Source organism: Kwoniella shivajii, chromosome 11 (genome assembly GCF_035658355.1).
Source record: "Kwoniella shivajii chromosome 11, complete sequence".
NCBI lineage: Eukaryota > Fungi > Basidiomycota > Tremellomycetes > Tremellales > Cryptococcaceae > Kwoniella > Kwoniella shivajii.
In genome coordinates this window covers 94,105-121,302 of record NC_085918.1, presented here as the reverse complement: position 1 = coordinate 121,302, position 27,198 = coordinate 94,105, and the positions used below count along the sequence as shown (strand labels likewise).

The following is a 27,198-nucleotide window of genomic DNA, read 5'->3' as shown; positions in this document are numbered from 1 at the left end:
GAATCTGTTGCAGGGTGTGATAGGTATATATATATTCATGTATGTAACACCACCAAATCGTATGAAAGGACATCGTACGAGCAGCCAAACTGATTTTTCCCAAAAAAAAATAGAATAAAAAACTGAAAATAATTTAGCCTCCGAAATTGGACGCGACTTTCTTTTCATCTCATTAGGCGATAAGTTTATCATGGTCTCATTTGCCATCTACTGTATCGAACAGATATACCTGAAATGCACTACTTCTCATGTACCCCTGTCCTTCGATCTGGACACCTTGTCACCCTCTCATCTAAAGTCTACTACTATACACTTTTATCCTTAATCGCGAGATCCATCTTCACGATTTGAGCTACTGCGCCTTTTCATCGGTGGGGGTCGCGGGCAATTCGACAAGTAACCTTCCACTTGGATCATGTGTGGAATCCCACTCTTGGATATCCTGATTTTTCACCTTGACAAGCTGATGACCTACTGCACCTCGATCCAATGTGAGGACAGTTTGTCGGATCTGATAACCTCCAACCTTAGGGAAAACGTAGATCCACAAGTAATAATAGATACCACAAATAGCAAGACTACATCATGACACTGAAATCAGCCTCTGTTTCCAGAATGAAAAGGAGGCCACAAGTCTCAAAAAATGACTCACATGCCGAGACCGGTAAGGGTTGCAGTAGCGTAGAAGAAACTGAATGATCCACCATAAATCCCAGTCTTGGGTGGTACCCATGGCATGATAAGAAGGAACGCTTTTGATAGAAGGTATACGATAACAGCTACGTCCCAAGCTTTAAATTCGGATCTGCCCAAACCAAGTCCCTTACGTTGACGTCGGATGAGGAACAGGCCGAAAGTCATAAGGAAAACAAAGACTGAATCAGGGTAATTTTGCAAAGCCACGACTGAGTAGAAGAGGTGAAGCACGTCAGTATATTTCCACGATGAAACAATCTGACACATGTCCACTCTGAGTAGACTAGACTTACTGAAATTGAAAGCGTCTCCGGATGGAGGACCAAGAATCATGATGGAAGTAACGGCCCATTTGAACAACACTGGACCTATTGGCGTTCCAAATGGTTTGGTAGATACCCAGAATTTAGGGAAAGGTAATACACCTTGGCGTCCCACTTCTCTAACCATTCTTGAAGATCCCATCAAGCTTGAAAGTATATTTCCAAAAGCACTCAGTACAGGAAGAATGGTAAGACCTTTTGCTACTTTGGCACCGAAAACTTTTTGGAAGAATAAACTGGCGATGATTTGTTTGGATTGTACGATTTCGAGTTTTGGGACTTGTGACACGAAACAAAGCTGATCAGTAACTGATTTTACTCTAACGTCTTATGCCTTCTTACTCACTAGCAGCGATATAAGCAATGTTGACAAGGGTATAGAGGGTAGCAACGATCAACAGAGCCAAGGGTGCAGTCCTCTTGATGGTTCTAATTGGGTTTTTCACTTCGTTGACGAGATTAAAAGCGTTGTTGAAACCACCATACGAGAAAGTTATGTTGACAAGAGCATTTGCTAATTCATATCCTCCTGTAGAGCTTGTACCTTCAAAAGCATTATGGAAATTCGCTGTTGGTTCAGGAATCTTGGTTTTTCCACTGAGTACAACAAAACCAGTGATCGTCATACTGAAAAAAGAAATACATAAATCATTAGCCTATTCCTGTGATCGACCTGAAGTTACGTGAGGTGAGCTATACAGTACTTACAAGACTAATGTGGTAAGTTTGATCACGCCCAAAACGTTACCCAGTATGAGAGATCATTTTGTGCTGAGAATAATGACTATATTACTATATCAGCAGAGGAAGCTTCTCGTGAAGTCTGGAATAGAGCGGAACTTACCCAAACAAGCCAGAGTCCAACACGCAAGTGCTGTTCCCTTAGTTTGCATATCAGTAGGTGTAGAATCAGTGATTCTGTAGATATACTGGGCCATTACTGTGGCCAGAACAACATGTAAAATTAGTACGATATACTATAGTCGATGGATTAGAAAAAGCGAGCCAATGACTCACCGATGGCGTTACTACTGGAGAAAGATAGAACGACGGATTGCACAGCGAAAGTTACCGGAAGGAAATATTTGGGTCTGGTATATGCTTGTTCAAGATAAACAGCTTCACCTCCTGATCTGGATGGAAAGTAAGAAGCGAGCTCAAAGTATACCGCTTGACCACATGCAGTTAGAAATAAACCGATCGGCCAAAAGAAGAGGGCAAGACCAACAGATCCACAATTTTTCAGCATGGAAGATGCTGACCACATTTCATTCTATCTATTAGCTTTTTGCTGATGATTAAAGAGATTGTGAACATGACTTACGAGTCGAGAAGATACCTGTTCCAATCATCATGTTGACTGTAAGGAACATGACTGTGAAATGAGAGACTTCATATCCGAGGGGTGATTTAGCTTCCACTGGAGCACCAGAAGCTTCTTGATAAGTTGCACTTGCTCCGTTCCCACCATATTCAGCTACATATTCAAGACTACCATGATGGAGATGTTCAGTATATTCAGCTGCGGCAGCGATGGAAGCTGGAGATGGGAAGGCTTCTTTGTGGTCGGAGTCTGGCGAAGAGGACATGGTGTCGTCTCGTGTTTTTCGTTGGTAGCAGGTAGGAGTACTTCAGTACTCGTATTCTACAAAACGTATGAGCAGTGGGCGTCGATATCTTTGATATAAACCATTCACTTGGAGAGGTCTTTTTTATACATAAAATTTGCCAGACTGCCACTACTCAACTTCGCTAAAACACCTCGTTCAATTGCACTTGATGGCTCATATTATCAATAAGCACGACATTAGCCAAGATGGATAAAATCTTTTCGAGTCCTATGGCGACACATATCACCATATCATGTCCAGGATTTCTATGGATCTACTACTACTACTACTACTACTATTGGACGGAAGAGACTGCGAACGAAACGAAGAATTGTGATTATATGTCGTGATGATTGCGTGAGCGCTCTATATATTCTACATTCGAAAGGTGGTTTAGTCGTTCCTGTTAAAATCTCCTATCTCGAAGCGAATCACAGAGCGAATGAAACAGCCTCCGTGGCGTGATGTCTTAGTGCCAAGTAATTACCATATTACCATCAATACGCACTACTGTATTGTCTTTCCTTTTCCTTGACAAAATGGCCAAAATCCACGTTACCAGTCTCTTCGCAGAGAGTATGAATCCCGTTGAAAGAGTTGTCTCAAATGAGAACGGATAATCATGAATTGATGGTTAAAATGAGACAGATTTTCTTGGTTGCCATACTTGGATTTCGAGTTGAGTCGCACATTGCCGCTACAAGCGAAGTGAGCAATTCTGACGTGATGGGAACTTCATCTTGACTGATACTCGATGCATCAAATGCTAGAGACGGAGTCAAGACCTGATTGATTTTACGGCTATAAGAAGAGAGCGTCCAGCATGATATTCTTCGAACAGACCCGGCATTACCGCACGACCATGTTTGACAATCCTGAGACGATTTATCGACATTCGACATAAAGATAAATCAAACGTACCCAATGCAATCTGAGCGGGAAAGACGCTGACAGCTATCAATGTTCCATCACCTTTCTGCACTATAATCTGCATCATATCTACCTCCAAAGGCTAAGTCTACGACGCGAACGTTTTACAATGAACATTGTCGTTAAGATAACGGTGACGCTGCTGAAATACAATGCAAGTAGCGATGAAACTCATACCCGATTTTATGAGATGTTATTGACATAGGTTTACCTCCACTCACGCTATAACTGATGTCCGCAGACATCCCCAGCATTGGGAGGATTCTGACGGTTGTGGAAGGCTCAAGAAGGCGGTGAGTTTCATCTGTATAACCGTCTAGCCAGCTTCCTCCACTTTTTACACCCTACGAGTATTCGGTATCGGAGAATGCCACCGTACCTGAATGACTGTATCCCCCCGGTGTCCGATTCCCTCGACCTGCTCCTCTGCGGGGTTTTGAGAACTGCTCCTCTTTATCATGTTATTGTTCATCTCGATCCACATGTGCCGATTAACATGTCTCCGACTCGCACATCTCACCCTCTCGTTCCTGGACCAGGCGTCTCGATAGCTGCTGCAGAGACACCTATCAACGATGTGCTGCAACCATTTCAATGCGCGATTTGCCAGAAACGGTTCACCCGTCACGTGAGTATAGACCTAAAACATACATATCATTGCGATTCACTGTGCGAGGTCATTCTAAGCCTCGTTTGTGTTATAGGAAAATCTCAAACGACATTACGCGGCCCACGTCGCAGCCGAATCTGGTGCGAGCTATTCATGTGGTGAATGCAGTACTACTTTCTCTCGTATGGATCTCCGAAAACGGCACATGAAGAGGAAACATCCAGATAAAACTTCGGATGTAGCTGCCAGTGAACGATCCCTCCCTTCTCAGGATACCCAGGATCAGAATGAAGACCAGGACCAGCAACGCTCGACGTCTACAGGGCCATCACCAGAACAGTTTCTCCAATCCCCAAACTCCTTTGACGACCTGGCTGTGAGTGATTACCGCACTTCCATCGTTCATGATCCTTTGAAAAGGACAGGTGGGGCTAATGGTCCATCTGAACAGCCATCAACGTCTCTCGTGCAAGAAAACGCTATCAACGCCTGTCCTACTTTGCCTATCACGCACCTGCCAGAAACTTTCACCACAGATGAGTCTACCTTCCGACGCAATAGTAAGTCCAGTCCAAAAAGACATCGATCCGCACGTCTGACGTATCATAGATACGGTTCAAGATGCCGATTTAGTAGCTCAGCTCTTGTTCAACGTCCCCGATGACCACACAAATACAACCTCAACGACATTTACTACTAGCCAAAGCACTAGTCAAGGGCCAGATCTCTCACTCCACGACATACATACGGGGGTCGAGCTGTATTTTGACCACGTATCGCAGTTCCTGCCATTCTTGCATCGTCCCTCTTTTCGAGCTGAGGCCGTATCAAAGCCGCTGCTTCTCAGTGTCCTTTCTTTAGGATACCAGTTCAGTGACGAAGCTTATATATGGAAGACTCTGGCATCACAATGCTTCCATCATGCTGTCAAATTGCTGGAATTGACAAGCGCGTCGACAGCGGCAGCCAAACTAGCTCTCATTCAGGCGCGTCTCTTGCTGCAAGTCTATTCTGTGATGTACACGAGTGGACAGGAAACAACGTGCGGTCTTCAGCTACACGCAAAGTCCGTCGAAGTGAGTAAAATTTACCGATCGCTTACGAATACTGCTGCTGATTTGGCCATCACTACTCGCTACAGCTATCACGCAAAGGCGGTTTGATGGACCCTCTCCCAGTGAAATCAAACTCGACGACAGATCTCGATGCACTTTGGTACGAATGGATACATGCGGAAAGTCACAAAAGGTGGGTTGATGCGATATACGCATGACTAACCTTCAGAACCCTTTTTGCTGCATATCAACTCGATGCTACTTGGTATCTCATGCTCTCTATACCGCGATCTCTATCCCATCTCGAAATCAAGCACGACATGCCATGTGCGCCTCATCTCTGGACTGCGCCCTCTGCGAAAGATTGGGCTCATCGCACACTCATTACCAGCGGATCCCCGACTAATCGGTATATTGCGGCGGTCCGAACGTGTCTCTCCGGCTCGGCACCAACCACCTTTCAGTCTTTCGATGCATATGGTCTTCTGCTTGTCGTCCTGTTCCTTTCCTCTAGTGTAAGAGAGATCTCTGGATGGTCGACCATGACGGGGAGGATGTGTTTTGAGCGATTCGAGGTAAGTCATTGAAAGATGCGCTGTGGCTGATCTTCTAGGCATTGCACAGCTCATTGATCACTCTGGGACCGTTGATATCTGCTCGAGCTTGCGATGGGGGACAAGCTACATGGTGTGAGGCTACGTGGCACATGACGATGATTGAGCTGCTCAACTGGTCATCTGCTCACACTAACGGAGTGGTAGAGGGGAGTGTGGACGCCGCCTTGGCTTCAGCGTGAGTTCGAAGCTGCGGGTGAGCTTGGCTGATTAGGCAGAGTCTATTTGGGTCAGAATCAGGCCGAACTTGTCATGCCAGATGCCGTCGCATTGCTCGAGCCTCATCTCAGCTGGTTCCTACAGTATCTCGATCGGGCCGACACAGCAGTTGTAGAACCGCCATGGATTACAGTCTATGCCTTCAAAGCATTCTACATAGCATGGCACCTTGCACGAGCCGGCAATTTCGACACTATGACACACATAGGGCTGATCGATATGCCTGGAATAATGACATGGGCTAATGTTGTATTCGGACGGAGGGGAAAATGGGAAGTGGGGAAATTGATTTTGCGGAGTTTAGATTCATTGGAAATTGTGTAACCTGCCTTTTTTGTATGTTGTCTATTGTATCCATATCTATGACTGTCAGTAGCGAGTTCCGCTATCCATTGGGAAAACCCATGCATTTGTTATCATCCCCTGAAGTCGTCCGCAAAAGCTTTTCAGCTCCGAAATCCAGGGGATATCCGGGTTTTGCTGAGTGCGCAACGTGATTTCGGGCCAAATTCATGACATGCTCTTTGGGAGGAGCTCCCCTCTGCTGTTATTTACCGAGATGCTGCACCTCCGCCCAAAATATACACCAATATGCGTCATGCATTTTATTATACAGAATCCAATGCATCCATACTGAGATGCGATATATGTATATATATATATATATATATACGATGGTACGAATGAAATCGCTGCTATTCCAAATCACCTAAAATCTCCCACCGATTCAAATATTCATTCAACATGTCTTCGTCAGTCCCTACCGCACACACTACCACCGTTTCTAACCCTCGACTCCGGTTGTTGAACAAGCTGAAGAGCGGGGAGAAGCCCTTGTTAACTTTTATGGCTATCTCCTCGGTCCGTATGGCTCAAATCGTAGCACTTACTGGTCTAGACGTGAGTCGGCAATTGGGATTTGTTTGATAATAGCGATTGTTCCTGACATTGAAATTAGGGTATTATCGTGGATTGTGAGCACGGTAACATTGGCGACGAATCTATGCACGACGCAGTGGCGGCTATCTCAGCTCTTGGTGTCAGCCCTCTCATCCGTGTGCGAGGAACGTCATCAGACATATTGAAGCGAGCATTAGATACTGGTGCACAGTGAGTCTTGTTCGCTATTATCGTATAGGACATATAATCCCTCTTCCCTGGGCATATTCGCTAATATGGTCTCGTAGCGGTTTGATGGTACCTCAAGTCAACAACGCTGCTGAAGCCGAGGCAGTCGTGCGATACTCTAAATTCCCTCCTCTCGGTCTTCGAGGTCAAGGTTCAGCTTTCCCCGCCATCGGTCATGGACTTACCACACCTGAATACATGAAGACGGCCAACGAGACCTTGTTGACATGCGTGCAGATTGAAACTAAGGAAGGTGTTGAGAACGTCGATACAATCGCCGCTGTGCCAGGAGTTGATCTTGTATTCATTGGCCCTAACGATCTCGCTCAATCTGTCCTTGGCTACGTTCCAGCAAAAGGTGACGAGCCCGAATTCATCTCTGCCATCGAAAAGATTGTCGCCGCCGCGAAGAAGCACGGAAAATGGTCCGGTCGTCTGGTCAACAATGGTACTCTCGCCAAATCCGAGTTTGAAGAGAAGGGTTACGACATGCTTGCCATCACGGGTGATACCAAGGCTATTCAAAATTGGTACATAGGAGAGCTTGAAATTGCTAGAAAGTAGACCAGGACATAGGATGTGTATAATAGCTTCCGGGTAGTGTTATAGGCCGTTAGATGTGTTCCAAAGACCGCATATTATGCATGACACAACATTTCACATATTGTCAGACTCTGATACGATATTGACTATCTCTGCATCTGTTTCCTCTTTTGGTACTCCCGCACGCCGTCCAACATCTTCGATAAAGTGCTGTCCGAGCGATGTTGATTGCCGATTCTGCGGTACAAGCAACGGCAACAAGGCCACCGACAAGGCGACTAATAATTGTTTTCAGCTCAGATTGCCGGTCAAATAGACTAGGCATCTCAGTGTTGGGATGTTACCAAAGCGATGAGCTGAGTCTGGTTTGAGGATTGCAGATCCAAGCCAGTTGGTTGGTCACTTGACGGTCTGCTAGTGCGGGTTCGAATCGCCAACACAGTTGCTGTCAAGCAATCCAGGCGTCCCTAAGCCAGTTGATATCGATCGTACAGCCAGAGACCAAGCCCGCAAAATCCTGACGGAAGCGTACCTCGAGCGAATGAATCTCCCACAGCCGATAAGATGCGCTCATTCGTAGAAATAAATACGTGCATACAGTGTTTAATGATATCATGCAATCGGAAAAATTCTACACTACGTATCTAAGCTTGTGCAATGCACTCAATCTCGATTGTAGAGCCACCTGGTAAGCATCCTGCTTGGATACATGTACGGGCGGGCATGGGTTTAGGAAGGAACTATCGATTGAACGTCATTCTAGTCAGCGCGACGCACAGGGCGACTACCTGATGAAAGGAAATGCTTACAGCAATGTAAGCCTCGTTCATAGCCGCGAAGTCTCCCATGTCTTGGAGGAGAACTACATCAGGTAGATGTCAGCTAGGTATCAGATTGTGGATGTAGGGTCAAGGCGACTGCGTACCATTATATTTGACGACCTTGTCCAGCGAGGATCCACCAAGCTCCAGGACCTCCTTCAAGTTCTGCAAGACTGTGGTCTAAAAACACTTGATTAACTCCATCTCTACTGGATGACTTTGATTCGACTCACAGTTGCTTGCTTGATCTCACCAGTAGCGGTCTGACCAGCACAGAAAATCAATCCCGGGACTTTGACGGCGGGACCTGGTAGAATCGACAAGTCTCAGCGGGAGAACCAGCAATAAAGGAGATAACTCACAATTGTGGGGTTTTTGTGGGAATTTTTCAGAGAATACGAGCTCGCGAGACATGGTGACAAATGGTAATGTTACTACTTTTTGAACGGTAAGAAGGTGATTGAAGTATTGTGTACGGGTTGATTGATGAATGCAGAAACAGACGCAACTTATTTATCCTCTGCTTGCAATATACATGAGTCAGGATAGCATTGACATCCACTTCGGATCGCACAAGGTGGAGGCCGAAAGGAGTTACCGGGAGGTGCAGGTTATTTGGTTGCTCCTCCCAGCCTGCTCCTCCCGCTAGCCGATTTTAAGAAATTGGCAGAAACATTAGGTTGAGGTGATACCCCAAGTGGGGAGCTATGCTTATCGCTGCTCCTCCTTTCCACGCGGTTAGTTAATGATTGAGGAGGTCAGACCGTTTGGCGACGTCCGACTCAGAAATGATGAAGATATAATATCAAGTCTGTAAATTCAGATTCTGCTGATGATTCGATAATCACACTTTTCTCGACTCAACATCATGTCCTTTTCAGAACCTTTCAATCCCCCATCCGCTGATGCACCGGGAAAACCCTCGGTGCCAGACTGGGTCCCTCCTCCGGTCACGAAAGAGACGCATAACTTTGCGACTCTGCAGTCCATTGACCTGTCGCAACTAGATTCGCCAGATCCAAAAGCTCAAGCTGCCCTCGTCGAACAGGTCAAGCGGGCCATTCGTGAGGATGGGTTCTTGTTTTTGGAGAACTACGGTGTCACTATCGAGCAAGTGAGTTGCACCCATTTATCGAAGTAGTCCGAGCTGAAGCTTTCATGTAGCTGCATCGACAGTTCTCACTTGCCAACCACCTGCACAAGAATATCTCCGCCGAGGACAAAGAAAAGCTGCTCTTTCACCCCGATACCGGACGATGGGCTGGATACAAACACCCTTATGGCTTCAAGGTACGTTGACAAGCCATATCCGTGAACAGTTCTGACCAATCTCCTTTATTACAGCGTCACAAGGGACCAGAGGACGGTATATCACAGTTTAATTGGTATGCAAAAGAATGGGAAGACTACGGCCTGATCCCTAAATGTATCCTCCCTTTTATGGACGAGATCCGAGCATTTGCTGAGGTGAGTGGGAGTTATGCTCGGCCATAAGTGGTCCATGGCTGATTTGGCCATAAAGTACTTGCACAACTCGGTGAATCGACGCCTCCTGACTCTGTTCTCCCGGGTCCTTGAGCTTCCCGACAATTACTTGTGGGATAATGTACAGTCGCACGGCTCACCAACGGGTGAAGGATACTTTCGTCACGCTTTGTTCCAACCAGTGAAGAAGGACATCGAGGACGCTGCCGTTGGCATTAAGATGCACGGTCATACCGATTTTGGTCTTACCACTCTTCTGTTCTCCGTTCCCATCTCCTGCCTACAGATCTGGACTCAAGCAGAGGAGTGGGTTTATGTCCCATACCACCCGGGAGCGCTTGTTATCAACATTGGAGAGACTCTAGAAATCGTCTCTGGTGGACACTTCAAAGCCACTAGGCACAGAGTCTACAAACCACCCGCAGATCAAGCGCATGAAGAGCGATTGTCTATTGTCATGTTTGAGAGCTCTGTGGGCGGTATCCGCATGACGCCAGCTGAAGGTAAGTCGTACAAACCAACCTCGCTGTTTGAAGTTGGAACGCTCACACTGAATGCTAGCCTCCCCTCTGATCCAACGGGAAGGTTGTGTGGAAGAGCAAGGTGTTTACAAAGAGTTCAAGCGAGTGATGGATCTGGGAGTGCCACCACCTACCAACCAACAATGGCGAGAAATTCAGATAGCTCAAGCAACTGACCCATCAGATACAAAGCACAATCGTGTCGGTGTACACCAGGTTCTGGTGAACGGTAAGCTGATGCAGACTCGGGAATACTACGGTGTCAAAGTGTTTTTGCCTGTGTAGATTATATAAGCCTCTTTGATCATTTATACTTGTATGCATCTCTTTCGCGAAATACCAATCTGTGTGACCTGGTGCATCTGTATGAAACAAAGTGAAAACGCTGGTCGCAGAATGTTGATGGCTTCTCGTGATTGGGGGATTGGGGTGACATGCCGAAAGTATAGAACAATGACTATCAGATGCCGTTGCTATGAAGTGCTTTGAAGATTACGGTTTTTGACGGCAATTGCGTCGATCCAGTATTAGCGATACGGCATTCGCAGCAAATCTAACGGTATCTGGGGGATTTGTCTGTGTTCTGATTGGCTGTGAACGGAGACTGAGCTTTAGGAGGAGCTCGCGAAACGTCCGGCGCGCCTTGGACCGGTATCAACAAAATTGAGTTTGGAGGAGCTCCTCCCTTTTAGAGGACGTCAGCCTGCTCACACCTTATCGCCAGCAACTGCTGACGAACCATGCTGCTGAGATTTCAAGATAGTGAGCAAGCAGCTTGAACCCCGCCCAATACACACATATATATATGGCGGAGGTGACACTGACAGTTCTCGCTCTTGGAAAGCATCACTCTTTTGCTACAATTCAAGATGAGCAACCAAGTCTACGAGACCGATGTCGAGCAGAAGGACCACCAGTTAAATGTCGATGTCGAAGACGTTCGATACGAGACCCGACCACTTCCTGAAAGCCTTGCCGGCCTCTCTGAGGATGAGTTGAAAGTAATGGAGCGCAAAATCGTGCGCAAAGCCGATTTCGTCATCATGTTGGTGTCAAGTTTTGTTCTCCCTCTGACCGTTGCTGACATGTATACTGTTCAGGCCTATCATCTGTACCCTCTACGTCCTGAACTGTAAGGAAACATTAGGCAAATACATCGGTATATGAGCTAATGCCACTTATAGATATCGATAGGCAGAATTTATCGGCCGCCAAACTGCAAGGCATCCTCACCGATCTTAACATGACCACACAGCAGTTCGCCACTGCTATTGCCATCCTCTTTGTTGGATATTTGCCCTTCCAGATTCCTAGCAACCTTATCGTCTCAAGTATCCCCAGACCTGGTCTTTGTAAGTTGCCTTAGCTCACGGGCTTATACACTCAACTGACTCGCGCAGATATCTGCGGCGCTTGTATCTTGTGGGGTACGATCAGTGCTTGCACAGCTGCAGTTCACTCGTATGCTACACTTTTGGTGGTCCGTGTCATCTTGGGTATGGCCGAGGCCGTTTTCTTCCCTGGTGTCATCTATCTTATGAGCGCTTGGTACGTCAAGCGTGAATTCGCGACTCGGATTGGTATCCTCTACATCGGTCAACAGATGGGCAATGCCTTCGGCGGCCTGATTGCTGCCGGTGTTCTTAAGCTAAACGGCGTACATGGCATCGCTGGTTGGCGATGGCTTTTCATTGTGTGAGTGGTCATACAAAACATATGATCGAAGTCATACTGATCTTTTCTTAGCGAGGGTGTTGCTACCATCGGTATCGGTGGTATTTCTGCTCTCTTCCTTCCCGAGTTTCCTTACAATGCTCGGATGCTCAAGCCTATTGAGCGTGACCTTGCAGTCTGGCGGATCGAAAAGGAAGCCGGAGCTGGTGAGGGTAGTGAGGATACGGGTACTTGGGCCGGCTTCCGTGCAGCCTTGAAAGACCCAAAGGTAGGTCGGAATCAGGAACGGCATAAGCTGATATCCTTTAGGTCTACGTTATGATCTTCTGCAACATGATGGGGCAAGTGCAAGGTTCTATTGCCAACTTCTTCCCCACCATCGTCAAAACTCTTGGATACAACTCGACCAACACTTTGCTTCTCACTGCCCCTCCTTACAGTGAGTGCAACGCCCGCCGGAAAAAAGCTAACGTATTTCAGTTTTCGCTGCTGTCGTTTACGTGCTTCTCACCACTTTCAGTGACGTAAGTGAATGCCTCTATGATGTGTACTGATCTGATTAGCGTACTGGCCGTATCTATCCGTTCATTATGGGCACTCTCGCCTTGTCGATCCCTTGCTACATCATACCAATGACGACAAGAAACACTGGTGGTCTTTATACTGCCATGATGTTCATGCCTTGGACCTCGGTTGGATCCCAACTCCTCCTTTACAAGACCGTCAATAACCATATGCCTCGTCCGGTCGCCAAGCGTGCCGCCGCTGTCGCTATGCTTAACTCCATCGGTGGTGTCTCCAATATCTGGTCGAGCTATCTCTGGTACGCTGGACCGCATTACTACGCTGCCTTCGGTGCACGTGAGTACACTCTATCAGGGCTCCGTAATTTGTAAGCGCTGACAGAAATATAGTCACCGCCGCTGCCATCGTCTTCATGATTACTATCACCGCGTACAAATTCTACATCATCCGCCAAAACAAGCTTCTCGATGGAACGCCTGAGCAAGTTGCCAAAGCCACTAGATTCGGCATCACTCAGGAGCAAGTCAATATGGGTTGGCGTTACGAGGGTTACTAGATTTGTCATGGGTCATGAAGTATCGAGGATGTGTAAAGTAGCACGTTGTGAAGGGATCTCCAAAGTGATACAGGGATTATTGTACAAGATTGAGGGAGATATCTGAGCTCGGTAATGAGAGTAATAAAGTGACAAGACATGCCTCTGCCTAGCGTCCAACGGACCGAGCTGTACTGATGACGGTATATTCCATTTGTACTTTGACATGCACCGTTGTCCAGATGAATATCCTCCCCAATCACAATGGTCAGCGCGTACATCAGATGACATGCAACAATAAATCGAAGCGTCAAGATACGTCATGGCATGACAGGAGGTGCGCGTGGATGAGTGAATGACTGTCACCTTTATCAACGTATGTTAATGCTGTACTTTTCACCCTGCCTGAATGCGCGTGTATCTTGCGATTCGGCCAACCTGACTAAACCCAGATGTAACTTATTCTGATGTAGATAGGGCCGACGGCGCGGGCCTGACAAGTAAACCTGCTTGGCATGTTTGGTGACATGGTCGATTTGTATGGAGCTGTTCGCATACTGGCATCCCGCCACGGTTCCCCAGTTCCAATTGACCGATGCACCAAGAAGATCAATATGCCGTGGAGTGGAACCTAGTCCTTCTGATTCCGTAATACCGCCTCATCGGCAATTCACCGCGTCACATCATTTTCCGATCTTTTCGCATTCATCAACAGGAAGCATATAATCCTTTCATTCTATCGTCTATGTCACTCGACCGTGACAACCAATCTGACATGCACAGTCACATGAGGAATTTTAGGGCCGGTATTCGAGCTTTGAGCAGACCACAATGATATCTCTTCCTGCTCCCATCCCCGTCGATAGATCGTATTACGACCTGGGTACCCTCACCCGACAGATTACCACCACCTCTGCCGACGCTCAAGAATGGTTCAACCGTGGTCTGAGATGGGTTTACGGATTCAATCATGCTGCTGCAGTGTTCTGTTTTGAACAAGTGCTCGCGCATGATTTAAATTGTCCAGCTGCATATTGGGGTCTGGCATACTCTTTGGGACCGAACTATAATAAGCCATGGGAGGTCTTTGACGAAGAAGATATCAAGAGAACGGTGGAAAAGTGTCATTTGGCGATAGAAGAAGGATTGAAAATAAAGGTCGGAACGGACGTAGAGACAGCTTTGCTTGGAGCGATAGGGAAGAGGTTTCCAGAGAATAGGGATAGTAGAACCCCTGACGAATGGAATGTGAGCTACGCAAATGCCATGGTGGACGTCTATAATCGGTTCCCGGATGATATCGATGTCGCCGCTCTCACTGCAGATGCTCTTATGAATCTTACCCCTTGGGCTTTGTGGGATATCGCTACAGGTTTACCAGCACCCAATTCACGTACTCTTGAAGTGGAAGCTATCCTCAACAAAGCTCTCGCTACCCTTCCTGGATCAAATCATATCGGCATCCTTCACTTATACATCCATTACATCGAAATGTCACCTACGCCTGAACTCGGATTAGTTCCTGGAGATTTACTTCGGAACCTCTCACCTGACGGTGGTCATCTCACACATATGCCATCACATATCGACATTTTAGTTGGACATTACCGCAGAGCTATTGCATCCAATTGGGATGCAGTTATTGCCGATGAAAAATATCGTAAAGAGTCAGGTGATTTAGGATTATACACATTCTATCGAGTACACGATTATCACACGATCGTCTTTGCCGCTATGCATTGCGGACAATTCGGCGAAGCTATGAGAGCAGTGGACGGAATGGAAAATTCATTGTCTTATGATGTATTAAGAGTCGAATCACCTCCAATGGCAGATTGGTTAGAATATTTCTTGTCGGTGCGTCCTCATGTCCTAGTACGATTCGGCAAATGGGAAGAAATAATATCGACAGAATTGCCTGAAGATTCTCAACTTTATTGCGTGCTCACCGCAACTTTACATTACGCCAAAGGTATCGCATATGCCGCAACCGGGAGAATCGAAGAAGCTGAAAAGCAGCAGCATCTCTATCTGGAAGCAATCAAGCTTGTTCCATCTTCCCGGATGATCTATCCTAACAGTTGTTTGGACATTCTGGCTGTTGGTGTTCCAATGTTGAGCGGAGAAATCGCTTATCGAATGGGCAATTACGATTCTGCTTTCTCATCACTTCGAGAAGCTGTCAAGAGGTATGACAACCTAATTTATGCGGAACCCTGGGGATGGATGCAACCTGTTCGACATGCTTTGGCGGCTCTCTTGTTGGAACAAGGTGAAGTGGAAGAAGCTGCCGTGGTGTATGAAGAGGATCTTGGTATAAATGGCAGTCTTCCTCGAGCTTGTCAACATCCTAACAATGTGTGGGCACTTTACGGGTACCACAAATGCTTGAAAAAACTCGGGAGGGATATGGAAGCTAGATTAATCGAAAAGCAGCTAGCAATTGCATTGGCGGTGGTGGACGTTCCGATTGATTCGTCTTGTTATTGTGCGAGTGAAAAGGTGAGTTTTTCGGTTTCACAGTTTGGTAATTTAGCTGATTGATAATCATCAAAGCAATCTAAGCACGCAAATGGTTTATGTTGTGATGGAGACGATGAGAACCTGTAAGGAAGAATCGCCACATTTAGAAGCATAGTGACACCGCCTTTGTATATCGATCATGCCCATGATGAAAACGAGTTTGACGTCGTCGAGCTATCTCCAAACGCTGGCTATCTCCAAACGCTGCATATGTGCATAGATGGACGATCCTAACGGACTTGGACTCATTTATTCGTACTGTGCCCTCCCAGTCCACACCGAATCTACAACTCTACCTAAAATGGTATTGGAAGGAGAAAATATCGAAGTCTATTCTGCGGTGCGATGATAAAAAATGATCAAGATTAGAGATAACCTTGGCATTTGAAGTGTAAACTCTACATGGAGAGGGCATGTGATGAAACGCCACTCCTGCCGGACGGGCCAATACATAACATAACAGTAGATGCGCAACAATCAACTAAGAATTTTAGGCCTGAAACGGCAGTATGCACACTGATCCTTCATTGGTCTTTACTGAATCGATACAGCCCATCAGGAGCTGGACGCTTGGATTTAAGCTTTCACATCGTTTCACTTGTCACTCCCAATATTGGCGGGTGCATGAGATCTGTGCACGGATCGGTGTCCTCATGAATTTACAGTAGACCTATGTATAAATAGATCGCTGGTAGGGTTTAACATCGATGCGTTGTTCATCTGTCCTCTTTAAATCGTTCGCTCAATGAGATACATCATCGTGCTTTTGGGATTTCTCAGTCTTTACTTTGTATCTGCGATCAATGCGGCGTCTCTTGTATTATTTCTTCATTATCGAACATATGATGTTGAATCATTGCATTCGCCGTTTAAAACAGCCTCGTCATTCTGGCATACTTTGCAGAAGCCGGTTGTGATAGTGCTGCTACAGTATTGCCACGTAAAGGGACGATCGCATGATATTTCGGAGATCTGCGCGAACGGCTAGTCACTGTTGCTACTTGTCAAAATTTCATGCAAATTCGCTGCATAATCCATTTGACCAAATTGAGTACTCGTCCCGGGGCGCGAGTTGAGACTCTAGGGCTGATCTGCTCACTGCCCACCTAATGTCGCCATGGGTGAACGACAAACTCGTTTTGACTCGTCGGGCAGCTCTCCCTCGGCCAGGGGCTGGTCTCAATCAACTGTTCACCCTTCACCACATCCTCGTGCCAGAATAAGACACCCTTCGCATGGACCTCGGACTCGACCAACCTCACCCACACAATCAAGATTCACTCTTTCACAAGATTACCGAGAACGTTTACCTCTCTTGCTTTCCCGCTTCATTGGGTATCGAGCACCTGGGACTTTGCCACCATATGACCCACTACCGTTTCCTCCTTTCAGCTGGCTGAACCACATACCGCTGAAATACGAAGTATGGCTATTCGCATTTATTGGATCATTAGGTGGAATACTCGTCGTAGAAGCCATATGCGCGACAAACACAGTTTTTAGAGATGTCTATAAGTCACCGTTGACAGTTACGAGCTTTGGGGCTGCTGCCGTTCTGCTGTACGGGGTTATAGAATCTCCACTTGCTCAACCTAGAAATCATATCTTGGGGAATTTAGCAGGTGCTATAATCGGTACAGCTATAACCAGACTTTTCGCTTTGAATGAGGAATATAGGGATCTATTAGAGAATACATCTTTTCATGGGAATACATTTATTAATGGAGGATTAGTCGTTTCGGTAACACTATTGGTTACTCTGATGCTGGGAATTGTCCATCCACCGTGAGTCTTTCCTGTCGCATCTCGTTGTACCATACATCTGACGATAGACCAGAGCTGGGGCTACTGCGCTTGCAGCGGCCACCGACATGCACATTGTTCCCTTATCCTGGCATTATATTCCCATTGTTCTCGCTTCATCTCTACTCATCATAGGCTGGGCATTGATTATCAACAATCTTGGTCGGCGCCGATATCCAATATATTGGTGGTCACCAGAATCCACGTTTGTTGTACCTTCTGCAGATCGTGCCAGAGAAAGTGATGAATTAGCATCAAAAACCTTGGAAGAAGGACAGCTAAGAAGAGCAGAAGACGGTGGTCGAACTGCAGAAGGTATGCTGATGGAACGCATCGAGGGAGAAGGGACATAGTGAAATCGATTTAAGGATGCGCGAGTGAGTGGGCCCGTAGTCAGTGTCAGTGGGAAGATCGTCGTCACTCAGAATGGTCCGCGAAGCAAGGCACATATCATGCACGGCCCGTATTAAGATTCTCTTTTGCATGCGATCCCAGCTTCTATGGAAGTGACCTACGTCTGGACGGTTCCCACGATTGCCGCAGTCATTTTGTCTGTAGGTAGATTCTTTCGCATTCTTTCTGAATTGCATCTACCAATGGTTCAGATATGTAAATATAGCATTGCATGTGGGCTAAATCCGCACAGAGGGATCATTCTCTCAGGGTTATTTAGCATGACATCATATATCGCATCTCGCCAGAATCCCATGACGAGTCACATCTATTAATACATGAACTGTTCGATACGATTGAATGAGAAATCCTTTTAAACGATGCATTGGAACGGTCGCAATCAATCGTAGCACTCTACATTCTTGTCAAGCACTTCTTCGTCTTTCTTTGACAAATCAACATGTCCACTACTTTCGATAACAAGATGATCCCTGAGGAACACCGTATGCACTCGGTAAGCGAACCTGCTTTTCCCTCTGCGTTTCCTGTGAGCATTTGATCTGATACTCGCGTTGCAGGTTCCTGCTTGGAAAACTCAAGACAAAAGACATCATCATAAATTCCTCAATGACACTGTCGAGTATGTGAACCAAAACCCAAAGCCTTTGCAGCCTGTGTTGGTCCAATTCAAGGAGCTCGTAGAGAAAGATACGCGATTGTCCATGTTGTTCCGGCTTATGTTCGAACAGGTGAGCTGAGACGATCTTGATTGCACGAATCAAAAGGAGAGACCCACTTGAGAAACCACTCGAACTATTTTCCAATCCACGTAGGCTTGACAAACAGCTAACAAAGGATCATCGGATCAGATTCCAGATAACAAGGAGTATTTGAAAGATCCAACGGGTGAAAACAACCAAGTGCAAGATTTTGATCATCTCCTCAAACTCATGAACCATGTAATCACCACAGCGCCTGGATGGACTGACGCGGGTCACGCAGTCGGAATGGTGGGTGTACCAGTACAAGCACTGTTGGATTGGCCTATGGGTACATCAGCAGGTTTCTGCGTTTTCCAAGATCCAATTGTCAATCAAATGGTAAGCGAAACTGCTATGTAACTATAAGTAATGCTGATGTCCCCCTTCTGTAACACAGCTCAAGAAGGTTTTAGACGTCTGGGGTAAATTCCTTTCTTCCCCTGAATCTGCCAGCGTCCTTTCAGATGATAAAACAGGTTGGTTTGGACCTACCGGTTTGTCGAGCTTGGAGGAAGTAGCAAACAAGGCTCGCGGCACAAACCTCAAATTCGAAGAGATCTTCATATGCGATCCTAAAGCCAAGCACTACGGGTACAAATCATGGGATGACTTCTTCACCCGACACACACGAGAAGAAGCTAGACCTATCGCTGAACCGGACAATGATGACGTGGTCGCTAATTGTTGTGAATCGAAGATGTACAAGGTAGCCCACGACGTAAAGGCAAGAGACAAGTTCTGGGTCAAAGGTCAACCTTACTCCGTTCTTGACATGTTACACTTCGACGACTTGGCCGAACAATTTGTGGGAGGAACGATATATCAGGCTTTCCTTAGTGCACTATCGTATCATCGATGGCACACTCCGGTATCTGGTACAATCAAGAAATCTTACGTAGTACAAGGAACCTATTACAGCGAACCTCTTTTCGTTGATTTCTCAGCTACTCAGTCCGCTGATCCCAGTGGTGAAACCACAAGTCAAGAATATCTTTCATGTACAGCCACTAGAGCTATCATCTTCATCGAAGCTGATAACCCCAAAATCGGACTTGTGGCTTTCATCGGTATCGGAATGACAGAAGTATCAACTTGCGATACTACCGTTAAAGAAGGTCAACATGTCAAGAAGGGTGATGAACTTGGGTAAGTGCATCCAATCCCTCAATGATCCAGGGCTGATAATGATAATGTGTTATATCTGTTCTTAGTATGTTCCACTTTGGAGGATCGTCTCATTCTGTTCTATTCCGAAAGGGCGTCAAGGTTTCCGGATTCCCAGAGAAGTCAGACCACAATGTGCCAGTACGAAGCAAATTATGTGTTGTAGAATAGGTAAATAACATGATGGTGGAATTATATACGGAATCTGTGCATGTATTATACCGTCACGAAGCATCATTGCAAGCGCAAATAGGAGAGAAGACTATGAAGATCCAATTGACAAGTAAATAACCGCTTTCAAAGGCAATGACCCCGAACAAACGTATAACAATCCTGAGTAACCTGTTCTATCCTCATTTTATCCTCTGACTACCGCTACTTCCTCCCTGAAACTCTAGTATACGTATCTGAAGTTGGTGTTTTCTCGATCAGTCTTGTCTGAAAGACCTTCCAGGGCACCTTCAGTCTCCCTTTGTCTATCAACGGCACCGAATCGACTATCTCTACGCCGATTGTTCATAATCATGTAGACACGGATAATCACAGCGATCACGGCTTGGATACAGAAGAACACAAGGATGATAGCCAATGCTTTAGAGTAATTGCTGGATCCAGAAGGGAAAATGAATGGTCCAACGATATTGGCAGCGGCGAATACGACTAAAACCGAACCGTAAATGAATGATCGTTTTGTGTGTCCAGCGAAATTAACTCCAATATGAGCTTGGAAGAAAGGCCATGTTACAGCGTAAGAGTTGATAAGCCAATAAGCTACAGCTCTTCCCCACTTCGGATGGTTACCGTGTGTAGTGGCGTAAACAGCTGCTATGCCAGCTATAGCTGGGATGAGTGGTAGAACCATACCAAGGGTACGAAGACCTCCGTATTTCCTGGCAGCGATACCCCACGCAAGCAAACTACCGGCTGAGACGATAGAAGAAGGCAATCCAGCGAGGAGAGTGTTGAATTGATTGAATCCGAATGAGGAGATTACAAGAGCTGACAATTAGGAAAGACACGTATTAGCTCAATGAGCGTATAAGAAGAATCTAAAAGTCGTAACATACTGTTGAAACTGGAGAGACCGTTGGGAACCATTGCGAAGAAGACGTAGAGTAGACTGAGATAGTACATAGGATCCTTCAAGGCGTCTACGACTTGATGAACTTGAACTAAAACCAGAATTATTAGCCCTCTATCGACCTACTCAGTGAATGTAACTCACTAGATGAACCCTTTGTTCCAGTCATGTTCTCGGCAACACGTTCAACGGCAATGATCTTTTCTTCCTCAGTCAAGAAACGAGCTTTGATGGGGGTATCAGGTAAGAAAAGCCATCCTGCACCCAAGGCGATTGATATGAGTCCCAGGACGAGATATATCCAAGCCCATTGATGTAATCCGTCATTCTTGATATGACCAAGACCGTAGGCGACCAAGGTAAAGATAAGGTAGAAAGTACCCTACGTAACTAAGTTAGCAAATTGACTTTGTTGATAGGACGTTTGACCTACCTGCATAGCACCCCAAATCAGAGTTCTGACGGCGTTCTCCTTTCGTGTATAAAATAGAGCAGTGTAGCTGACCAATGATGGCACTAATGGGGCTTCGGTGACACCAAGCAAAAATCGTACCGCCATCATGTCATGAAAGTTTCTGCAGCCCATGGTACCAAGCATCAAAGCACCCCACATGATACATGTCGCGCTGATAACTTTGGCAAGAGGAAGACGGGCAGTACAATAAAAAGCAGGTATTTGACCTAGGTTGTATTGCGTTTTTTTCAGTATGGAGTTGAACACACCAGTCATTGAGGATAATCAGCTCACCAGCGAGATATCCGAAATAGAACATAGATGAGACCCAAGAATACTGATTGCCCACAAGACCCAAATCTTTCTTCAAGTCAAAAAGTACAGCCCATGCCAAAGCTGCTTTGTCGATATAGTTTACACCTAAGGTATGTTGTATCAGAATAGATGAGTCGTATAAGATCTATAACGAAGGTGACTCACCGACAAGACAACACATCATAAACAAAAGGTAGATATCAAACTTGGTAGCTATCCTCTTACTCTTTCTCTCCCAGATTGCTTGCTCTTCGGGTGTTCGCTGACCTTGAATCTCGACATTTTTGGCGTATATTTCATAACCATCATCAACTTTGCCGTCTGCCTCAAATGTGGCCACAGGTGCAGGCTCCAATTTCTCGTTGTCAGCGTATGGCATTTTTGGATCTACCAGTCAAGGTATTCGTTATGTTTTTAGAAATTATGATAAGCGGGAAATCCTGCCAAAAAGGTTGAAGGACGGGAGTTATTCTATAGACTTGAAGTTTCTCGAGACCTTATCTCTCAACTCACCTCTGCATGGGATACCACTAACCCAAATCTACCTAAATTGGGATTTTTCGATTTTGATTCGGACATATTGCACGAGATTCATGTGCTGCCGATTCACCCACTCGGGTTTAACAGCGATAAGGCTCGGGAATCATGGAGGATTCTCCCAGCTACACGTCTATATTGGGATTGTGGTTGGTTGTTTTAGCGCTAGTTCATGCGCTTCAAGTGAGAGCAGCGAGAAGAACGGGCAATTCGTTCGGCGACGAACTCAAAAATCAATTACGCGCTTGTCCGATGAATTGTAACCCGGTGTCCAGACCGCATTTAACGCAGATGACCGACTCACCTAACCTTCACATTGCTCCCAATCATACAGTGAGTATCGTGTTTTCCCTTGGACCATATCGAATCACCCAAAAAAGCCATCGCCAGATTGAAATCATGTCAATTTCTAGCTTCCCCGAGCCTAACGAGAGTCAGTGCTTGGAGGCTCTGCAAGGCTTGATACGCATCAAGTCGTACAGTAAGACAGATGGTGAACTGGAAGCTACAGCCTACATGGCTGAGCTGATGGAGGCCGCTGGTTTGCGAGCGGAAGTCAGAAAATTCGACAACGGTCAAAGACAAAATGCTGTTGGTGTATGGAAGGGTACCGGTGGTGGGAAATCCCTGCTATTCAATGGTCATGTAGATACGAATCCGGTGACAGAAGGCTGGACTGTTGATCCTTGGGGAGGTGTCGTTAAAAACGGAATGATATACGGTATAGGCGTGTCAAATATGAGTGAGTGAGGCGGTGAAGTTCAAGGAAGAATCAAAGCTAACTGCGCCGTAACAGAGGCTGGCTGTGCTGCATATCTGTGCGCTGTTAGAACATTGATGGCATCTGGATGGAAGCCAAAAGGAGATGTGACTCTCACTCATGTTGTTGGTGAATTACAAGGAGGTCCAGGAACAGTCGCTTTGATTGAACAGGGATATTGTAATGTGGATTACTTTGTAAACTGTGAGCCAAGCGACCTGAAGGCTATAACTATGCACGCCGAAAGTCATATCTTCCGGATAGAGTTGACAGGTATCACAAGGCAGTGAGTGAGAGCTTCAGGCGAATTTGAGCCTCAGCTAATTCGGGTGGATCAGTATGAGTAAAAGGGATGAAGGTACAGATGCTTTACTCGCGGCGACAGACTTGATTCCTCGACTGGACAAGGTGATATTCGGAAATGCGAAGAATGAAGATGTGGCGGCTTGTAATAGATGTCATGTTGGAGTGGTTAGAGCAGGATTAGGACGCGAAATGGCTGATTGGAGACCACCACAAGTTGCCGATTTTGCTGTTATTCGTGGTGCAGCGTAGGTCTATATTGTCTTGATAAGGCAATAGAACGTGAGACAGAACTTTCTGACTCGATATTTAGGCGTTTTGGTCCAGGACAAACAAGCATCGACGTCGAAACTGCTTTAGAAATTAGTTGTATGGAAACTCAACGAAATTTCCCAGACCTGAAATATGAGATTTTTAATGAACGTGGGGACAGCATGCCTTCTTTTGAGGTACCGAAAGATGCGTATATAGTGAGAAGACTGAATAAAGCCTATGAGAAAGTGCGACCAGGGAAAAAGCAACCCACAGGGGCATTGGCACCTCAGTGTTTCTATGGATCAGATGCTGGACATTTGTATGTAAAATTGGGATTGGAAGGTATAGTCTGTGGTCCCGGTGGGAAATACAACACTATGCCTGATGAGCGAGTAGAAGTAAGTCCTTCTTAATCGAGGCATATGATCATGGCGAAGCTGATGGTGTCTTCAGATTGTCGATTACATGGACTGTATACGGATGTTTATTCGGTTGATAGTAGATATATCGGGCTGATGACATTACAACTCAATGCATCTTACATCATATATCACATTACAGCACACTAAAGACCTTTGGCTTGCGGTTCCAAGTTCACCACAGAAGTAAAGTAAAGTAAAGGAGAGCTTGCCTGTTTTGACACACAAGTTGCAAAGTAGCTTTCATTGATTCGCCGGTGTTGCAGTATCTATTGGATAACGCACTTTCCCGCTTTCTCAGTTGTTTTGGTCTCATAAATCACACCTTCGCTATCAGTTATCTTCCCAGTTCCATTCTTAGCTTCGAATGCTTGTTGAGCTTTTAGAACACTTTGTAGACGTTCTGAAGTGAGTTCGAAAGATCTCGGCAGAAGATTCTCATCCCAAGTACCAGTTCTCAGGATATTCTCGTACGCTCGAGCAACGGTAAATATTCGGGACATTCCATGACCAGCAAACTGAGATGGCGATCGCAATTAGCCTTTGGCGCTATACATGAGATAGGCGGAAGACTTACACCTGCGTTCAACAAAACACCTTTCTTTCCTGGAACCTCTCCTACAAGGGGAACTCCATCTTTGACTGTACTGAGAATACCAACCCAGATTCTTGTTAGTCCTTCGCCATAGCCTTCTGGTCCCCAGCCAATAAAGTTATCTTTGAGATAGTTGTTGTAGTCTGCAGGTCACACAAGGAGAATGACCCAATCAGCCGTTATGAGCGATCTTTCTCAAACTATAAGACACCATGACTTACGTTCTTTGTAAGCAGGATCGATACCAGCTTCACTATCGTCAATTTGACCAAAGGAATCCTCAGCCTTGAACTTGTCATCTCGGACCAGACCTGGAAGTCCCCCTCCGATAACGATTCCTCCCATTGGTGTTTGAACAAGGTAATGATCGTCACTCATATTATAGGTGTTTTTCAATGCTTGAGCTCCCGAGTAAGTGGGTGGAGGGGTAATCAAAGCACAATGACTACGTTTTGGTTGGATACTAAGAATGTATTGATTTGTTAACTTTAGCTGTGTCATTCAACAAGCCATACGAGATCCTGATAAGCTTACTGAGTATGCAGAGGATCGTCTTTGGGGAAGAAATTTGGAGTATGAGCATTAGTGCAAAGAATGACTTTTTTAGCTTGTATATTGCCTTTCGACGTTTTGACTAGCCAATCTCCTCCAGCAACTTCCTCCGGGAACCCTGATACTGGAGTCCAAGAGTAAAAGGAGAAGTCTGCCGCAGTGGAATCGATGGCACATTGCATCAACGCCGTCGCGAGTTTATGCCTAATTGTAACGATCAGCCAAAAATGACAAAATTACTCAACACTGAAATATTGGCTGCAGGAATGTACTCACGAATGAACGCTTCCTGCTGGACGTATGTGGATTGAGGTCACGCCTTTGAAGCGAGAAAGCTATTTTCACGTCAGTGTCAGCTTTCTTCATGTATACCGAACACCCGTCTTTACCTACTTCTGTCGCTTCAGTTCGCTCATCAACGAATCTCGTATCGTGATCGCTGGTAAATCCGTAATCTTTTCTAGCTTGAAGCCAAGCTTCGTATTGTCTTTTGCTTTCTTCAGTCTCTTCAGCCGAATGATGAGCTATAGACGCGCACACAGCGGATTGTCAGTACACATTTTGGTGTTTGTGCGTGGATCTCAAGTTTATTACTCACTTTCAATCAATTCACCGCGCCAGAAATCGACATCCAAATCTTCTTTTTTGACGATAGATTCTACCAAGTCCAAATTATCTCGTTCATTCTGCATAATCCTGGTAGCTTCTTCAGCAGAACAACCTAAACCCAACGGATAAGGTTGTTGATGAAGATTCCATCCGTAATATGTTGATGGTCCAACACTGCACTGCATCACTCAGCAATTTACCTCGCAGAAAGGGTGAAAGCACTTACTGACCGCCATTCCTGCCGCCTGAATAGGGAAATAATGATAATCAATTAGAAATAACCCCCCGAGGAAAGAAATTACACTTACTAGCTCCGCTGGCGACATCTTTAGCTTCTACACAAACGATTTTCTTCCCATCTCCGTATGCTCCTGGTCTAGTGAGATTGTACGAAAGAGCACTGCCCATCATACCACCACCGATGATGACTACATCCGCGGTAGTGGGCAAATCAGCCTCGCTGTTATGTAAATACAATGATGTCGGTCCTCGATTGGTAGCTTGCCAATGGGACACGGTCGAGATCCAAGGTTGAGGGAATGTAGACATATTGTATTGCTGCCGCTGTCAATACGAATCAACGATAATGCTTGCGCTGACGACTGATCAACATTGTTATGGCAACATTAATGTCATGACCATCGACCACCATCCCATATATAACTTATGATACCTTATATCGTACGGTTCGGTCATTTCCGGTTATTTCCGATCCAACTGGACGCGTGGTGCATATCCACCCCATCTAACCGTAATCGCTGACAAAGATAGGTCTACTGAGTAAATATCCATTCATGCCAATCTGACTTGTCTCATGTAAAAGAGTGAATGCTGCTCAACAGCCTAGCTTGAAAGGTTATACGAGTCTTAGACCTAAGTATGGGATGAATTGACACGAGACCCAGATGTTGCAACATTGGATCTGCATCATCATCCCGTGTCCTCATATAGCTCTGTCAGTGACGCATAGGCTCTAGGGTAAGTTTGACGACACCGGGAAAGTGGACAACCCAAGAAATAAGTTATCTTGTCCGTGGGGTCGGCTGTTTGGATGTGCTAAATGGGGATTGACGATCCAGTGCGTACTTATCGGCACTTTGTGTTCCGCAGAGCATCACCATTGTCACCTGTTGTACATCACGAGAACGAGGAAAGTCGACTCAAAGGTGAGAAAGGAGGCTGGACGGCGAAAGAACACCAGGTGACTTAATTTGACGTTAGAGAGGATAGAGAGGAAAGGATTCACTCTTGAAAATCTGGTTACCGCGCTATAATATTGTCATCCTTTCATACCCCTTTAAACAAACGGCTTTTTGAATCAGTTTATCGGCGTTCCGGGACCTGCTTATGGTATGGGAGGAAAGATTCGAGATAACAGTGACATG

At 45.8% G+C, this 27,198-nt stretch overlaps 13 protein-coding genes across 13 annotated transcripts; 8 read left to right on the top strand and 5 right to left on the bottom strand.

Moving 5' to 3' along the window:
• Nucleotides 1-352: 352 nt before the first annotated feature.
• On the bottom strand, nucleotides 353-1,645 carry IL334_007490 (uncharacterized protein; the record flags this gene model as incomplete). The annotated part of the gene is made up of 4 exons (XM_062939180.1): nucleotides 353-578; nucleotides 653-905; nucleotides 990-1,298; nucleotides 1,366-1,645. 4 exons carry the CDS (start codon nucleotides 1,643-1,645, stop codon nucleotides 353-355), a joined length of 1,068 nt encoding a protein of 355 aa, XP_062795231.1.
• A 135-nt stretch (nucleotides 1,646-1,780) lies between these two features.
• On the bottom strand, nucleotides 1,781-2,608 carry IL334_007489 (uncharacterized protein; the record flags this gene model as incomplete). The annotated part of the gene is made up of 4 exons (XM_062939179.1): nucleotides 1,781-1,803; nucleotides 1,864-1,959; nucleotides 2,037-2,276; nucleotides 2,344-2,608. 4 exons carry the CDS (start codon nucleotides 2,606-2,608, stop codon nucleotides 1,781-1,783), a joined length of 624 nt encoding a protein of 207 aa, XP_062795230.1.
• Nucleotides 2,609-4,055: 1,447 nt separating this feature from the next.
• IL334_007488 (uncharacterized protein) lies at nucleotides 4,056-6,381 on the top strand (the record flags this gene model as incomplete). Its single annotated transcript, XM_062939178.1, has 6 exons — nucleotides 4,056-4,187; nucleotides 4,264-4,729; nucleotides 4,779-5,245; nucleotides 5,311-5,417; nucleotides 5,849-6,016; nucleotides 6,129-6,381. 6 exons carry the CDS (start codon nucleotides 4,056-4,058, stop codon nucleotides 6,379-6,381), a joined length of 1,593 nt encoding a protein of 530 aa, XP_062795229.1.
• Nucleotides 6,382-6,801: 420 nt separating this feature from the next.
• On the top strand, nucleotides 6,802-7,749 carry IL334_007487 (uncharacterized protein; the record flags this gene model as incomplete). The annotated part of the gene is made up of 3 exons (XM_062939177.1): nucleotides 6,802-6,957; nucleotides 7,016-7,167; nucleotides 7,245-7,749. 3 exons carry the CDS (start codon nucleotides 6,802-6,804, stop codon nucleotides 7,747-7,749), a joined length of 813 nt encoding a protein of 270 aa, XP_062795228.1.
• Nucleotides 7,750-8,372: 623 nt separating this feature from the next.
• On the bottom strand, nucleotides 8,373-8,963 carry IL334_007486 (uncharacterized protein; the record flags this gene model as incomplete). The annotated part of the gene is made up of 5 exons (XM_062939176.1): nucleotides 8,373-8,468; nucleotides 8,538-8,590; nucleotides 8,654-8,729; nucleotides 8,783-8,856; nucleotides 8,912-8,963. The coding sequence occupies 5 exons, from the start codon at nucleotides 8,961-8,963 to the stop codon at nucleotides 8,373-8,375; spliced, it is 351 nt and encodes a 116-aa protein (XP_062795227.1).
• A 454-nt stretch (nucleotides 8,964-9,417) lies between these two features.
• IL334_007485 (uncharacterized protein) lies at nucleotides 9,418-10,840 on the top strand (the record flags this gene model as incomplete). Its single annotated transcript, XM_062939175.1, has 5 exons — nucleotides 9,418-9,663; nucleotides 9,714-9,839; nucleotides 9,894-10,016; nucleotides 10,072-10,537; nucleotides 10,596-10,840. The coding sequence occupies 5 exons, from the start codon at nucleotides 9,418-9,420 to the stop codon at nucleotides 10,838-10,840; spliced, it is 1,206 nt and encodes a 401-aa protein (XP_062795226.1).
• A 584-nt stretch (nucleotides 10,841-11,424) lies between these two features.
• Nucleotides 11,425-13,310, top strand: IL334_007484 (uncharacterized protein; the record flags this gene model as incomplete). The annotated part of the gene is made up of 7 exons (XM_062939174.1): nucleotides 11,425-11,600; nucleotides 11,656-11,687; nucleotides 11,740-11,907; nucleotides 11,956-12,250; nucleotides 12,302-12,497; nucleotides 12,793-13,090; nucleotides 13,144-13,310. 7 exons carry the CDS (start codon nucleotides 11,425-11,427, stop codon nucleotides 13,308-13,310), a joined length of 1,332 nt encoding a protein of 443 aa, XP_062795225.1.
• An 810-nt stretch (nucleotides 13,311-14,120) lies between these two features.
• IL334_007483 (uncharacterized protein) lies at nucleotides 14,121-15,899 on the top strand (the record flags this gene model as incomplete). Its single annotated transcript, XM_062939173.1, has 2 exons — nucleotides 14,121-15,791; nucleotides 15,846-15,899. The coding sequence occupies 2 exons, from the start codon at nucleotides 14,121-14,123 to the stop codon at nucleotides 15,897-15,899; spliced, it is 1,725 nt and encodes a 574-aa protein (XP_062795224.1).
• A 1,030-nt stretch (nucleotides 15,900-16,929) lies between these two features.
• Nucleotides 16,930-17,968, top strand: IL334_007482 (uncharacterized protein; the record flags this gene model as incomplete). The annotated part of the gene is made up of 2 exons (XM_062939172.1): nucleotides 16,930-17,597; nucleotides 17,650-17,968. The coding sequence occupies 2 exons, from the start codon at nucleotides 16,930-16,932 to the stop codon at nucleotides 17,966-17,968; spliced, it is 987 nt and encodes a 328-aa protein (XP_062795223.1).
• Nucleotides 17,969-18,468: 500 nt separating this feature from the next.
• On the top strand, nucleotides 18,469-20,104 carry IL334_007481 (uncharacterized protein; the record flags this gene model as incomplete). The annotated part of the gene is made up of 5 exons (XM_062939171.1): nucleotides 18,469-18,522; nucleotides 18,587-18,757; nucleotides 18,878-19,108; nucleotides 19,167-19,915; nucleotides 19,981-20,104. 5 exons carry the CDS (start codon nucleotides 18,469-18,471, stop codon nucleotides 20,102-20,104), a joined length of 1,329 nt encoding a protein of 442 aa, XP_062795222.1.
• Nucleotides 20,105-20,327: 223 nt separating this feature from the next.
• Nucleotides 20,328-22,162, bottom strand: IL334_007480 (uncharacterized protein; the record flags this gene model as incomplete). The annotated part of the gene is made up of 6 exons (XM_062939170.1): nucleotides 20,328-20,932; nucleotides 21,001-21,105; nucleotides 21,159-21,396; nucleotides 21,448-21,695; nucleotides 21,763-21,888; nucleotides 21,949-22,162. The coding sequence occupies 6 exons, from the start codon at nucleotides 22,160-22,162 to the stop codon at nucleotides 20,328-20,330; spliced, it is 1,536 nt and encodes a 511-aa protein (XP_062795221.1).
• A 557-nt stretch (nucleotides 22,163-22,719) lies between these two features.
• Nucleotides 22,720-24,154, top strand: IL334_007479 (uncharacterized protein; the record flags this gene model as incomplete). Its single annotated transcript, XM_062939169.1, has 5 exons — nucleotides 22,720-23,062; nucleotides 23,117-23,366; nucleotides 23,419-23,631; nucleotides 23,697-24,036; nucleotides 24,092-24,154. The coding sequence occupies 5 exons, from the start codon at nucleotides 22,720-22,722 to the stop codon at nucleotides 24,152-24,154; spliced, it is 1,209 nt and encodes a 402-aa protein (XP_062795220.1).
• Nucleotides 24,155-24,326: 172 nt separating this feature from the next.
• Nucleotides 24,327-26,362, bottom strand: IL334_007478 (uncharacterized protein; the record flags this gene model as incomplete). Its single annotated transcript, XM_062939168.1, has 9 exons — nucleotides 24,327-24,575; nucleotides 24,635-24,795; nucleotides 24,874-25,115; nucleotides 25,187-25,408; nucleotides 25,481-25,539; nucleotides 25,598-25,728; nucleotides 25,803-25,987; nucleotides 26,040-26,058; nucleotides 26,122-26,362. 9 exons carry the CDS (start codon nucleotides 26,360-26,362, stop codon nucleotides 24,327-24,329), a joined length of 1,509 nt encoding a protein of 502 aa, XP_062795219.1.
• Nucleotides 26,363-27,198: the final 836 nt, after the last annotated feature.